Genomic DNA, 14,367 nt, shown 5'->3' with positions numbered 1-14,367 from the left:
TCCTTGTGCTTTGCTCCACCCGCACTTAACCTGCTGCGCTACCACCAGACTCCCTCTCATCCTTTATTTCTCCTTTCCTGGTTTGCCAAATAGTTGATACTGAATTAATTCACTTTAAATGTCTGTAACAGATTCTATAAGCTAATTCTGTGCTGAAAAAGTATTTTAAAGCATTGGTTTACCTCAGCTCAGTCTCAGGGGTGGAAAGGTGAGGTTGGCAGGGAAGTTCAAATGAGGACAGTCTTAGTGCTCAGAAAAAGATAAGGAAGTTGACATTTTCCCACTGGAAGTAGCCTCTTTTGAGATGGTATAGATTTCTCATCCATGGCCTACTTCTCTTTGCCTCCTGATGCCCACCTTGCTGGGCCCCTTCTCAGAAGCCCTGAGGTGGCCTCTAGTCTCCTGTTCCTGAGGAAGGGTTCACCCCAACTCCTCCAACATTTAGGGGAGAGGGCTGGTTCCTTCCAGCACAGTGTTACTTTGAAACTGAGCTTCCCTCTGCTGGACCCAAACACCTTGGTTTCTATTTTGCAGGTCACTTAAACTGGGGCACGGCTTTATTTCTCAGCAAAGAAATATAAGAATTCTGCATATTTTTTTATGTTTCATAGAATTCAATTCGCCACAATCTCTCTCTGAATCGTTATTTCATCAAAGTACCACGTTCCCAGGAAGAACCAGGCAAAGGCTCATTCTGGAGGATAGATCCTGCCTCTGAAAGCAAATTGATAGAGCAGGCTTTTAGGAAAAGACGGCCTAGGGGCGTGCCTTGCTTTAGAACCCCTCTGGGACCGCTCTCGTCTAGGTAAGGACAAAAGAAGAACATGAAGACCACAGTTAATGATCAGTAAAATTACCCTCACTGTATTGGTAAATTTACTTTTGACAGTTAAGGAACTATCCAATGTACTTAATTTGGGGGTGGGGATTTAGAAAAAATACTGGATGTTACCCATGTGTGTTTTTGTCTCCATCAGTAGTAGGCCCAAACATTGTAGACCATTGTGTCCCTTCACACTCCATTCCCATAGCAGCTATTGCTTTGCTTAATTTGCTGCATATCGGTTGATTTGATAAAGTTAACAACATATATGGTGCCACATAGATAACTTTTTTCTTTCCTTTTGGCATGTGGAAAGCTCTATAGAGTGGGATTTTTTTTAGCTGCTTAAATTCAAACTCGATTCATCTCATTTTAAAATTACATCCTTTTAGCTTCATCAATGGATGCTGTTTTTAAACATCAGAAAAAGTAGAAACTGAAATAATCCTAAGCCCCTGCGGACGTTATGTGCTGCCTGCTCCTGCTGCCTGACTGTGGATGGGACCTGAACAGGCGGCCTGTGGCTTTGCAGCCCGCACTCGGTCCTGGCACACATGTAGCTAGAGTCTAGCAAGTCCATCTGAGTGCTGCTTTCAGGCCTCAGCCACTGTGGAGCCATAGTCCATTGGCAAAAAAAACGGATGACACTCATTTTGTAGTACACTCAGTACAACAGCTAGCTTTGTGAGTGCTTTGCTTGTGAAAATCCACTGTTTTCTCTTTGGCAACACAGAAGTGCCCCAGCCTCTCCCAACCACGCTGGAGTACTGTCCGCTCACTCTAGTGGTGCCCAGACCCCTGAGAGCCTGTCGAGAGAAGGTTCACCAGCCCCCCTGGAGCCTGAGCCCGGCGCCTCACAACCTAAACTTGCTGTCATCCAGGAGGCACGGTTTGCCCAGAGTGCCCCAGGTGAGCCCTGCGGAGGGGTGGGCTAGACATTCAAGCTGGGCTAGCAGGCTTAAGGGGCCAGGTGTTCTTCAGTAGGCTCTGAAAAACTTCCCACAGTGAACATTCACACTGTGTAAGTGTCAGAAGTCATCTGCAGTGATCCTGTTTCTCAGCTAGTTGCTCCATAATTCAGAAATACATGTGAAAGAGCCCCCAACCAGGGTTGATATAAATTAGTTATAGTGTAAGTGAGTATTTCAAAGTTTACTTATAAGGTTGCAATGTAGAACAGCAGTGTAGAAGGCCAGGTGGTAGCACAGCGGGCTAAGCAGACATGACGCAAAGCCCAAGGACCAGGGTAAGGATCCAAGTTCGAGCCCCTGGCTCCCCACCTGCAGGGGGGTTGCTTCACAGGTGATGAAGCAGGCCTACAGGTGTCTGTCTTTCTCTCCCCCTCTCTGTCTTCCCATCCTTTCTCCATTTCTCTCTGTCCTATCCAACAACAACGTACGACAAGGGCAACAAGAGGGAAAGAATGGCCTCCAGGAGCAGTGAATTTGTAGTGCAGGCACTGAGCCTCAGTAATAACCCTGGGGGCAAAAAAAAAAAAGAGTAACAATGTGTGCCATGGGCTCTGCAGTTTCACCTCCCTTTGGGTTGGTAGCCATGCACATTTCTGTGTAGTTTTTAAAAACCATTTTTAAATATAAATGGCAAAATTAAATAAGTATGGCAAATTAAATAAGTATGGCAATGTATTCAAATTAATTATATTGGGGTTCCTGTTGGTTGGCAAAAGGTGCATTTTGAGACACATGCCTGCAGCACTCTCCTCCCTGCCCCTCCTTGTGGCCCTTGCCACCCGAGGTTAGGCCACAGAGCTTCTAACAGCCTGACCGCGTTTGCACCTTGCGGCCCTGTTGCACCCTTGGGAAGAGGTATGATGCTGTCTGAGTGTGCCCTGTGCCCCAGGCCTATGGGCAACCTTTTCTTTTTCAGAAGAAGGGACTGTAGGAAGTTGCTGCAAGAAATCTAAAATAAAGGCCAGCAAGATAGCATAGTGGTTATACAAAGAGTCTTTTGTGCCTGGGGTACCAAAAGTCCCAGGTTCGCAAAGTCAATCTAAATAGAGCAAGATCGCATTTTAGGAGTTACCTTAACTGCAAGTACTCCATCTCTGTCACCACTGATGACCTGCTCTTGCCAGATGAGAGGGGCCATGTCATGCTGAGGAAGTAGATAGAGGTCTGTGTGTTGCTAGCGAGTGAACACAGGGCCTCACTCCTGCTCCCCTTCTCCTGACAGGCTCTCCGATGGCCAGTCAGCCTGTGTTAATTGCGGTGCAACGGCAGCTGCCACCGACCATCAAGCCTGTCACCTACACCGTTGCTGCCCCTGTGACCACCTCCACCTCCCAGCAGCCTGTGGTGCAGACAGTCCATGTCGTCCACCAGATCCCCGCAGTGGCTGTTACTAGCGTGGCCGGATTGGCTCCAGCAAACACATACACTGTCTCTGGGCAGGCAGTGGTGACCCAAGCAGCTGTGCTGGCCCCTCCCAAAGCAGAACCACAAGAGAATGGAGATCACAGGGAAGTCAAAGGTGAGTGGCAGTGGTGGGGCTGACGGACTCTTAAAAGCCCCCAAAAGTGCTGGACCCCCCCCCCCAACATGTCACCCTACATTGTGTTAGATCAGGGCTGCAAGTCCTTCTCAAGTATGAGGGGACTTGCCAGTAATGTTGGTGCCATCTCTGCCTTTTTTAATTTCAGTGAAAGTAGAACCTATTCCAGCGATTAGCCATGCCACTCTAGGTGCTGCCAGCCGCATCATTCAGACATCACAGACCACCCCTGTCCAGACGGTAACCATAGTACAGCAGGCGCCACTTGGACAGCACCAGCTACCAATAAAAACTGTCACACAAAACGGGACTCACGTGGTGCCAATCCCTGCTGCTGTCCACAGCCAGGTGAACAATGGTAAGAGTGACCTCCACTGGGAACTGGGTGCTCATTCTCATAGCCTTTGCTCTCCTTTAAAAATATTTATTTATTTTTTTTTTTACTTGGGGCTGGTAATGGCATTATTGGTTAAGCACACTTGTTACCATATGCAAGGATCTGAGCTCAAGCCCTCTACTCCCCACCTGCAGGAGGGCGCCTCACGAGTGGTGAAGCAGGTCTATAGGTGTCTTTCTTGCTACCTCTCAATTTCTACCTATCCTGTCAAGCATAATGGGGGACTGGGGAGAAAAAAAAACCACTGGGATTCATAATGTGTACCAAGCCCCAACAATAACTCTGGCAGCAAACAAACCAAAAAACAAACAAACAAAACCCCCACAGAACTTGCTTATGAAAGACAAGAGTACCCACCACTGTTTTGTTTTTGCCTTGTTATCTGCTAAAGGGATTGAGCCTAAGGCTGCACACACAAGAGACAGAGACTCCCAACACTGAGCCAGCTACCTCTGACCCTGCTTCTCATTTTATGAAAGGTTAACACGAAGCATTTTAGTTCTGACTGTTAAAATTTAAGTTCTGTGGGATTTTTTTTTTTTTTGCCTTTGTATGCTGTAGGAAGCTACAGATATCCAAAAAGTGGCTTTGAAAATTGGCTCTCAGGTCAGCAAAATAACTCACTTAATATACACCATGTATGCTACCCAGGTTTAAGGTCCCTGCTCCAGCTGCAGGGGGGGATACTTAACAAGTGGTAAAGCAGTGCTACAGATATCTTTTCTTTCTTTCTATATCTCCCCCTCTCAGTTTTTCTCTGTCCGATCAAATAAATAGAAAGATAAAAGGATCCATTTAAATGAGAGGAGAGTTTATAAATACCTAGAGGGGGGTCGGGCGGTGGCGCAGTGGGTTAAGCGCATGTGGCGCAAAGTGCAGGGACCGGCGTAAGGATCCCGGTTCGAGCCCCTGGCTCCCCACCTGCAGGGGAGTCGCTTCACAGGCGGTGAAGCAGGTCTGCAGGTGTCTATCTTTCTCTCCCCTTCTCTGTCTTCCCCTCCTCTCTCCATTTCTCTCTGTCCTATCCAACAACGAATTGCGTCAACAAGGGCAATAATAATAGCCACAACGAAGCTACAACAAGGGCAACAAAAGGGGGAAAAAATGGCCTCCAGGAGCGGTGGATTCATGGTGCAGGCACCGAGCCCAGCAATAACCCTGGAGGAGGGAAAAAAAAAAATTATAAATACCTAAAGATAAAAATACCTTTGACGTGTGTAGGTGACCTAGAAGCAGCGTGAGGTTTGCATGGTATGTCCTTGTGTGGGCTGCTACTGCATTCACTTGTCTGGGCTAGAGATCCACCCCAGAAGTGGCGCTCTGGCTAAGTCTGAAGGCAGGGTGGAGAGCACTGGTCAGTTTTGCTCTTTAAAGATTCCGGCACTCAGCTCTTTACAGAATGCTCTGAAGAGAGAATGACTCCGTGAGAAAACCTGGCTGTTAAGAGCGCAGGGAACTCCCTTTCACTTGGTTGTGGGGAGCAGTGGAGCCAGGTAGGATTCCCAGCTGATTCCTCAGTCAGTTCAGGGTTGTGGGTGCCTTGGAGCTGGTGTTGATATATTAGCAGTTGGTTATGCCCAGCCATGTGATGTGCTCACCGTCTGTGCGTATAGCCACCCTGATGTTGCATCTGCCCCATCCCAGCCATCCAAAGGGAACCAAGCAGTGCATTCGGAAGCTTCTGACCAAAAACTGCGGTCTCTGAGAGTGGTTAATTTCTGTGAGAGAGGAGAAGTTTACTGAGCTCTAAGCCCTGTCTGAGCTGTCACGTATTCAGTGGAATAAGACCTGGAGTATTTCTGGAGAAGACTAGACACTTGGAAGTTTTAAGTGTGGGGGGCTGCTGAGGACTGCCCGTGCCGGCCAGGGCCTTTCCTGGCCACTTGTCTAAGGAGTTCTTAACTCTTGTTTTCCTCTCCCATATTTAAGTTGGTATGTAAGGTTTTGTTTTTTTGGGGTCTTTGTCTAACATAGTTTCAGGGTAATGCTGGCCTCTTTGAATGTGGAAATCAGTGCATGGTGACTCCTCTTCCTGGCAGCTTCTGAGACCCACACTGCTCCCCAGAAAGTCCACCAAGCCTCTCACCCACTGCTGTGGTTCTGGTCAAAGGTGCTCAGTTTCCAACCTGACAGTTCATGTTCCCAGCACTTTCTTTGGAAGAACCTCTGACCACATGACTTTGAGGCTGTGGTGAACTCTTGCTCAGACGTCTCAGCACTCTCCCGCCTGCTCATCTCCTGGACTATCTGCCACTGCTTTGTGCTAAATGTGTCCATATTGCCATGGTCCTGTCACTTAGCAAAAGCGTGCGTGGTGTGACTGAGAAGCAGTGTGCCATACAGGAGCCTGGACCTAGACTTGTCCCTTGGCCCCTTCCTCCTGTGGCTAGACACTACTGCAGACCCCCCTCCGCTTTTTATTCAGATCATTTTTTCAGACTTTGATCATGTGCCTGTTTCACTACTCTCCAGCTACTCTAAAACTACAATAGCTATGTCAGCTGACATGTCATTTGCTCAGCCAGAACTGTGGCACTCTCTCAGACCAGGCCCAAGTCTGTGTCCCAGCTGTGCACTGCTGCAACCTAAAAGGAATGACAAGTACAGCCTGTCTAGCCTGTCTAACAGCCTGTCTGTTCTTGAGTCTGTGTCTCTGCCTACACAGGACCATACTTCACCCTCCAGGAACCAGCACAGTGGGCATCCGGGACAGCCTGCCACCAGTGCCTTAGTTTCCTAAAGGCACGGCCACACCTGGATATCCTGGCAGAGTGACAGGTGGGGGGATGTCCTTTTTGCCTGAGTCACTGAGCACAGTAGGCCAGAGTGAGCATAAAGTTGGGCAGGCTTACCACATATGCAGACGGGTAGACAGTGACCAACGCTAATGACCCAGCCTTGCGCCAACATGTGTGGTCTCATGAGTGTGCAAACTAGAGGCAATGCTTGAGGCCTTATGAGTGCTTCTCCTGCCTAGTGTGGAGCCTGGACCGTGCCAGGAGGAACAGCTCCCTCCCCTGCTGACAGTGTGTGCAGGGCTTATGAAGGAGGCCTGACTCTCCGTCTTGAGCACAGGGCAGCTCTTCTGGTGCTGGTGGCACATAGCTAGCGGTGGACTTTGATACTTAACAGAGCTGTGGTGCCGCCCCACCTGCCTTCGATTTGGAATTTGCATGGGGAGTACTTCCATGCTTGTTAGGATGGAAAATGTTTTTATTGCCAAAGTAGCCCCTCTGCAGCAGACAGGATGTTAGCCACCACCAGCCAGCCAGTCATTAGCAGGTGGCAGAGCCCTTAGAAGATTCTTTGTCCCAGGAGGAGGTGAGGTGGGACTCCATCGCACCCACCCACCAACACACACACACACACACACACACACACACACACACACACCACCACCACCACCACCACCACCACCACCACCACCACCACCACCACCACCACCACCACCACCACCACCACCACCACCACCACCACCACCACCACATGTCCTGAGTGCTTGGCAGCAGCCGGGAACTGAAGACCATGCTCCTGCTGCCAGAGGCAGGCTGGCCTGTCCCACCTTCCTTTCTCTCGGGCACTGTGGACATGCCTGTGCATAGCTGCTCTTTCATTTGATTCCCTTTTGCCTTCCTGTTGTCTCATGTTCACAGTAACCACTCCAACGCCGACCATCATCTGCTCATCCTCTCATCCATAATCCTCCCACGACCTTTCGTACTCTCCATTTTCTGCTGTCTGTCCTCTGGTGGATTGGAGATGGAATCAGGACATGGGTGCTCCAAATAAGGAACACTGATTAGGCCAGCTGTCCCTCCCGCCCCCTTCCCAGGGGAATTCATGCCAGTGTCTGCACCAGAGTGGCTTGTGTCCCTTTTGTCAAGTGCTTCCCCCCTCTGCTGTAGAGCAAGGAGCTGGCAGTGCCTGCATTCCAGGCAGCATAGTGACCCCAACTTGGAGGACTGGGACAAGAACCCCACTCCCTGCTTGGGATACCAGCTCAATTTGCAACGAGGTTTTGGGGTTCCATGGTCTCAAAGCATTTGTAGGGAAGCCTTAGCAGACAGGAGTCTCCGAGCTGACCAGGGCCAGAACTGGACATACCTGCCCACTAGGAAGGCACTTAGAGACCCCATCCACTCCGCAAGACTGGGGGCTGGGTCCTCACCAACTTGGTGTGTCAGTCTCTGGCCATTCTAGCTTTTCAGTGGCTTAAACTGTTTCTGGCACTCCATGCCTATTTGCTAGCTGGATACTACAGATAGTGAAATATCTTTTCCTCTTGACTGAGTTTTTTGTTTTCTAGACACAAATCTTGTGTTGTCTCCAAGTCGTTGTTGCCAGTCTGTGACTTGCCTTCGTTTTCATTAATAGCATCTTTTGAAGAGTAAAACTATCTCCGTGTTTTTTAAAAAATCTATTCCCTTTTGTTGCCCTTGTTTTATTGTTGTAGTTGTTGTTGGATAGGATAGAGAGAAATGGAGAGAGATGGAGAAGACAGAGACGGGGAGAGAAAGATAGATAGATAGATAGGTACCTGCAGACCTGCTTCACTGCTTGTGAAGTGACTCCCCTGCAGGTAGGGAGCCAGGGTTCAAACCAGGATCCTTGCGCTTTGTGCCACCTGCGCTTTAACCCCGCTGCGCTACCACCAGACTTCCAGTCACTAGGATTTTATCTTTTGTTTCTATTGTATTTTACATGTGGGCCTGTGACTCACTGTTTTAAGCCTGAGGTCAAGGTCTCTCCCATTTGTTTACTGTCCTCATTTCCTTGAGATTACTGACTGTGTGAGTGGTCTGTCAGTGGATACGTTTCTGCTCTTGGTATTTGGTGCCAGAGTGAGGGCATCTCACATCTTGATAGAGAATGGGTAAGAGTGGGGAACTGGCATCCAAGTCTGGGGAACTTTATTTTGGATAGAGACAAATTGATGGGGAGACAGATGCCTGCAGCATTGCTCCATGGCTCCTGAAGCTTACCTTCTGCAGGTGGGGACTTGAACCTAGGTCCTTGTGCACTATAATATGCACACTGTATCAAGTGTGCCTTTACCTGGTCTCACAACACAGAGTTCCGTTCCTTCATAGGAAACTCTGCAGCCTACACATTCCAGCTAAAGTGATGTGTTAAAATTAAAAAGCTTAGCACCAGTTCTCAGAACACAGCTGTATTTGGGTGTGTGTAGATAGTGCCAATACCAGCAGGAGCGCTGCTCTCATGGGGAATGGGGTCTTCTGGCTTCCTCTCCAAGACCTGGATCGAACCTCCTGTTCAGCCTGGTGTTACCTTTTCACTTTGGGTCATTTCCAGGAGGCAGCCTGATTTGTTGGAGGGTGGCTGGGTGCCTCTTGACAGCCAGAGGGACAGTAAGAGAGGAGAGGAGGGAGCCGAGGAAAAGCCAGGAGGCCACGGGCTTAGAAAGCCATTTTAAGGTCTGTGGCTGCAGAGTTGTGCCTCCCCTCTGCCTGGAGGGAAGTCACTTCTTTGTTTAGATAGCAAGTCCACCTGCTGTCTGGTCCCACCTGACTCAGTCTGAATCCAGCACATTCAAGTGACAGTGTTGATGCCGGTTTAAAGACCGTGGATGATGCTGCAGTTTCTGGTCCTCAGGGGCCAGCCCAGGCTTCTGTGTATTTGCTTGCCACAGCCTGTTCAGGTCTGAGAAGCTGTTCCTCCAGGTGGAAACTGGAGCTGTAGCGTGTGCCTGGCATCCCTTAGGAGCCGTGGGATGGATTCACCCTAGCAGGGGGGTGGGGTGGGGAGATCTGACTCACTCTCTCCTTGCAGCAGCAGCGGCAAGCCCTCTGCACATGCTGGCGACACACGCATCTGCCTCAGCCTCCCTGCCCACAAAGCGCCAGAATGGCGACCAGTCCGAGCAGCCAGAGCTGAAGCGGGTTAAGACGGAAGATGGCGAGAGCATTGTTATTGCCCTGAGTGTGGACACTCCACCAACAGCCATGAGGGAGAAGGGCATCCAAAACTAGCGACTGGGAAGTCTTTTCTTTCTTAAGAATCTCAACTTTGTGGTGCCAAAAGGAGTCATTGCCTCTCACCGATGCTTGGAGCAGATTCTCTCGGTGGGTAGAGGGCCCTGTGGTTGGACTTCACCTCAGCACTGAAAACGCAAAACCCAGGTGGCCTTAAAACTCCTTAAAGACAGAAGTCACACCTGAACAAAACCACACACAGCAAAACCTGGTCCTGGAGACAGTCCCCGCCCAACACTCAGCTTTTAACTCCTAGCAGGGATACACCGGAGCCCACACATCTGCCGGGACTGGGCCCTACTGTCCTCAGAGGACCCACGGGCTGGAACCGGGAAACGAGACAGTATTTTGTTGTTCACATGTGGAATTAGAATATTTTGAGGTGTACTTTCTTTACGAAAATAATGGGGTCTTTGACATTTCAGATCACTCCATTTCTACTCTGGAAATTTTGGAATCACACAGGACCTTCGTGTGGATTTCACTTGGGGAAAAGACATGTAGTTCTGTTTGTTTTTGTTGTTTTCAGCCTATGGAATGATTTACTTTGGTCTGTCCTGTTCAAGTTCAGATATTTGATGACATCTGCGAATTGTCCTTGTTAGAGCAAGTTGCCTGATGAATTTAACCCACTTCCATTTCAGTGTAGGATGGACAGTGGACAGACGGACACTGTGGGCTGCATGTAACCATGATGGAAAGAACTCCCCTGCTGCACTTAACTGTTTCTCTTGCTACTTTTTGTTGTTTGTTTCTTTGTGTTGACTTTGTCCCTGGCATAATTTTCCATTCTAAGTAAAACAAGTCTCCTAAGTGTCGCGTATGTCTAAAGTGACAAACTATTACCACTTCATTTGGGGGAAAGATGCAGTCTTCTATCACACACTTTTCTAACATGTCACAGACCCCTCGGCACGTTTGCTTGTGTAGGAGTCCTGCCAGCTGTCTACACTGTAGTAGTTTTCCCATCCACAGTGAGGGCAGCTGCAGTGGGAAAATCTGGGTTCTTTTTCCAATTATGTAATAGGAAATGTCCCTTGTCCTTTCAGAACGGAGTCCAATATTAAGGCTGGAGTCCAATACTCTTACTGGAAATGAGCATGAGAGGAGGGAAGGAAGGAAAGGTGAGAGAAGTAGGAGGCCGTGTGCCCCCCCAGCCCTGCTCCTCAGAGCAGAACCACTTCCCCCTTTAGAGTGTTCTAAGAAGCAGGGGCGGAGTTGCCACGCAGGTAGACTCTAGAGGGCTTTGGCCTTACTGCAAATCTTAAATGTCTCACCATACATTATTTATTTAAATGTAGTTATTTTGATATTTAATTTTTTTTTAAGAGAGGAAAAAAAACTTGTATTTTCCTGGTGAAATGAAATGGCTCAGAACGGTATATTTAGGCAGTTTTAAAACGCTTACTATTTACTTCAAGACCAAATATGATAAATCTGTTCTAAGTATTGTGTGTCAATCCACAGTATGGAGCTATCACAATGTTACTGCAGATGATGCATATATAAATTATGGAATTACTGCACACTAGCTGGACTTATACTCAGCCATTCAAATAAAATGAAACCATCATGTGAATGAGACCATGTGTGTGACAGCCAAATCTCACTGTACACTGAAGCACGAGGGTCAGAGCACCTCAGGGCAGCTGTCTGCATCTCCCAGGCACTTTACAGATACCTTGGAATGTATATTTTTAGTTGTCTTCTCAGAAGGTTTGCAGTTTGCAAATAATTAAGAGTTGTGCTGTGTCCTGTATGTGGGGTTGGATTGCTCCACTGGGCTGCTCCAGACCTTGGTCACAGCCAGTGTGGCCTCCTGGCCAGGGGCTATAAGCAGGTGAGTGAACAAGACTGCCCCTAGACAGGTTGGCTCAGGTGACAGCAGGTACACTGCACACCTGTCGGAGATGTGTCCACAGCTCCGTCTTGTTGCCATCCAGAAAACTTGGGTAGATTCTCCCTGTGTAGACTTAGCCCATCAGTTGTTATTTCTAAGCCTAAAATAGATTTGAAGGGTCTGAAGAACTTTGTTGGAATTTCAGAAATGAAATATACCCAGTTCTCAAATTTTAAAGCAGAGAAGAGTGTGTCTTTACTGGAAAGCAGCTGGCGTGTGCCCTCTTCAGTTGGCTCACTCCTTGGCATACAAGAATCTGAGTACTAGGGAGAGGGCAGGGGGAAAAAAAACATGGATTACCAAGTTCCAGCCACTTTTTAAAAATGAGCCCTGAATTCCCATGAGCCTTCAAGCACACCCAAGGTCACTCAGCTCTTGGCCTGGTGCTTTATCAGCAGACATGCTGCACTGACTCCCAAGTGTCCACCGGCAGATCCTATATATCTTCTTTTTGTAAAGAAGTCTGCCTTGATCTTTGCCAAACTTCTGAGGTCCCTGAAGGAATAGAAACTTCATTTCTGCATCTCTGCACTGGACCAAACATAATACAGAGGGAAACTCACATGATCCAGATGATGGCTTGCCCAGAGATTTCTGTGTGACCGTTAGCTGACTTTCCTCTCCTTGGAGGTGGCCTCTCGCTCTGCCTGTCCTCCTGGGCACCAAGAGCTGAGGGAGTCACTGTCAGAGGGTGTGGGGTTTCGATGCCAGTGATACAGGAGACAAGTGGTGATCTTCAGGTCCCGACCTCCGCTATTCTAGGAAGTACAGTTGATGTGTGTGCAGAGATTTGAAATTTGGAAAAAGTACCACATTCTTGAAATTCAATAAAATATTTTTATCAATTTTTATTGAATACAGAGTATCATTGTCATTTTGATAACCTTAAGCAGGCATTTCTCTTTAGTATTTTTTACTTTGCTGCCTTTGAGCACTGGAGAGAGAAGGAGCAGTGACGATGCCATTGGCTCTGCCCTGCAGTGGGCATCAAGCTCATTCATCCCAGGCAGTTGTAACAAAGCTACATGAGTGTTGCAGTGTAGGTGAAGTGGTCAGTATGTGACATGGAACTTAGAGGTTGTTTTTGTCATTTCCACTTTTCCATACTGACCACTTCACTTAAGACTCCAGGAGGTTACCACAAGCAACCTCCCATGACATGAAAAGCTTATTCAAAAAAGGGCACATGACTGTGAGGTCACTACACTGCAACACTCAGCTTCTCCAGTCTCCAGACAATCCATGCTCTGCATTGCTGCTTTCCTGAAGCTGCTTAGAGCGTCTCAATACTGACCTCGAGGTATCAGAGGTGAGAACAAGTACTGGAAATAATGGCACAAAGCGAAAATTTAGTGCTCAAAGATGAGTGCTGAGTGTTCAATTAACTACTGAAGCCCTAGTTTAAATATTCAAAATAGCACCCAAGAGGGGGTATAGCTCAGTGGTAGAGCATTTGACTGCAGAGTAGCACTCAAAGTTTGGCCATCATGAGAAAGCATTCAGAATTGATTCTGTCAAATCTGTTACCTGTGGTATTAATAAGAGCCTTAAAAATAAGGTTTCAACTCCTCTCAGAAGGTGCTGCTCTGGTGATTCATTACCTCAACTTAAGTCTAGTGAGATAAAGAAGTGACAGCTACCCGAAGGATTATAACCTGTTGGGTTAACCTGGGATAACCTGTCCAAGAGAAAGACCTGCAGACACAGGAAATGGTCCAGCAACAGTGCAGAAAGCTAGAGGTTTCTGGTGCCCCACAGGACCACAATTCATGTGTCAAGAGGGAAAGAGGGAGGTGACAATGCAGCCAGCACTAGGTTCCTGTGGAAGGTTGCAGGTTGGCACACCTGCTGCTCCTTTCTGCTTGTGTTTGACAACAGTCCAAGGCAGAGCATTGCTCAACTCTGCCTTGTTTGGGGGGAGGGGGAGGATGATTGAACCTGGGACTTTTGGAGCCTCAGGCATGAGTCTTCAGAATCACTATGCCACAAACAGGTTTTAAGATAGGTGGCAGAGTGGCTAGAGCCTTGGGCTGAGGTCCTAATTCAATCACTGACTTTACATATGCTGGCGAGAGGCTGTCCCCTGCCCCTCTACCAGAGTGCTGTTCAGCTCTGCTATGGGTGGGGCTGGTTCTGGACTTTGGGAGTCTCAGGTACTAAAGACATTGCATAGCAAGGATTCCTTCCCCACTCCAAACCCCCTTTCCTGTCATCGGAAACACTAAGAATGGGAGAAGTGGGGCTGGGTTGTGGTGCACCTACTTGAGCACACGTTAGAGTGTGCAAGGACCCTGGTTCGAGCCCCCAGTCCCCACCTGCAGAGGGAAAGCTTTGCAAGTGGTGAAGTAGGACTACAGGTGTTTCTATCACCCCTACCTTCTTGACTTCAGGCTGTCTGTACAATAAAGAAGATATTTTTAAAAATTAAAAAAAAATGGGTAAGTAAAGACAGACTCCTCAGGTAAAGAGAAACTAAGTATGCTACAGTCAGGCTGCCCAAAAGATGCTAAAGGAACTTATTTAGGTAAAAGGTAAATAATAGCAGAAAGGAACTGGGGGGGGGGGGGGCTGGTTGAGCACATGTTACAGTGAGCAAGGACCCAGGTTCAAGCCTGTCCCCACCAGCAGGGGCCAAGCTTAAGTGAAGCAGTGTTGCAGGTGTCTCTCCCTTATGGGACTGGGGAATAGCATAATGGTTCTGCAGAAAGCTTGAATGTCTGAGGCACCATAGGTCCCCATTATC

The 14,367-nt window shown here is 48.2% G+C and overlaps 1 protein-coding gene across 2 annotated transcripts in view; it reads left to right on the top strand.

The window, feature by feature from the left end:
- The window catches only part of FOXK2 (forkhead box K2), a 67,054-nt gene extending 54,574 nt beyond the window's left edge, over positions 1-12,480 (top strand). The window contains exons 5-9 of one of the 2 annotated variants that reach the window (XM_060171694.1): positions 612-805; positions 1,557-1,732; positions 3,017-3,313; positions 3,483-3,692; positions 9,525-12,480. In XM_060171694.1, the coding sequence (XP_060027677.1) occupies positions 612-805; positions 1,557-1,732; positions 3,017-3,313; positions 3,483-3,692; positions 9,525-9,721 (1,074 nt within the window). In that variant the 3' untranslated portion in view covers positions 9,722-12,480. Of the gene's footprint in view, positions 1-611; positions 806-1,556; positions 1,733-3,016; positions 3,314-3,482; positions 3,693-9,521 lie in introns of both variants that reach the window. The other variant, XM_060171693.1, reaches the window with a different exon arrangement.
- Positions 12,481-14,367: the final 1,887 nt, after the last annotated feature.

Source organism: Erinaceus europaeus, chromosome 14 (assembly GCF_950295315.1).
Source record: "Erinaceus europaeus chromosome 14, mEriEur2.1, whole genome shotgun sequence".
Lineage (NCBI taxonomy): Eukaryota > Metazoa > Chordata > Mammalia > Eulipotyphla > Erinaceidae > Erinaceus > Erinaceus europaeus.
This window is presented reverse-complemented; position numbering and strand designations above follow the sequence as displayed.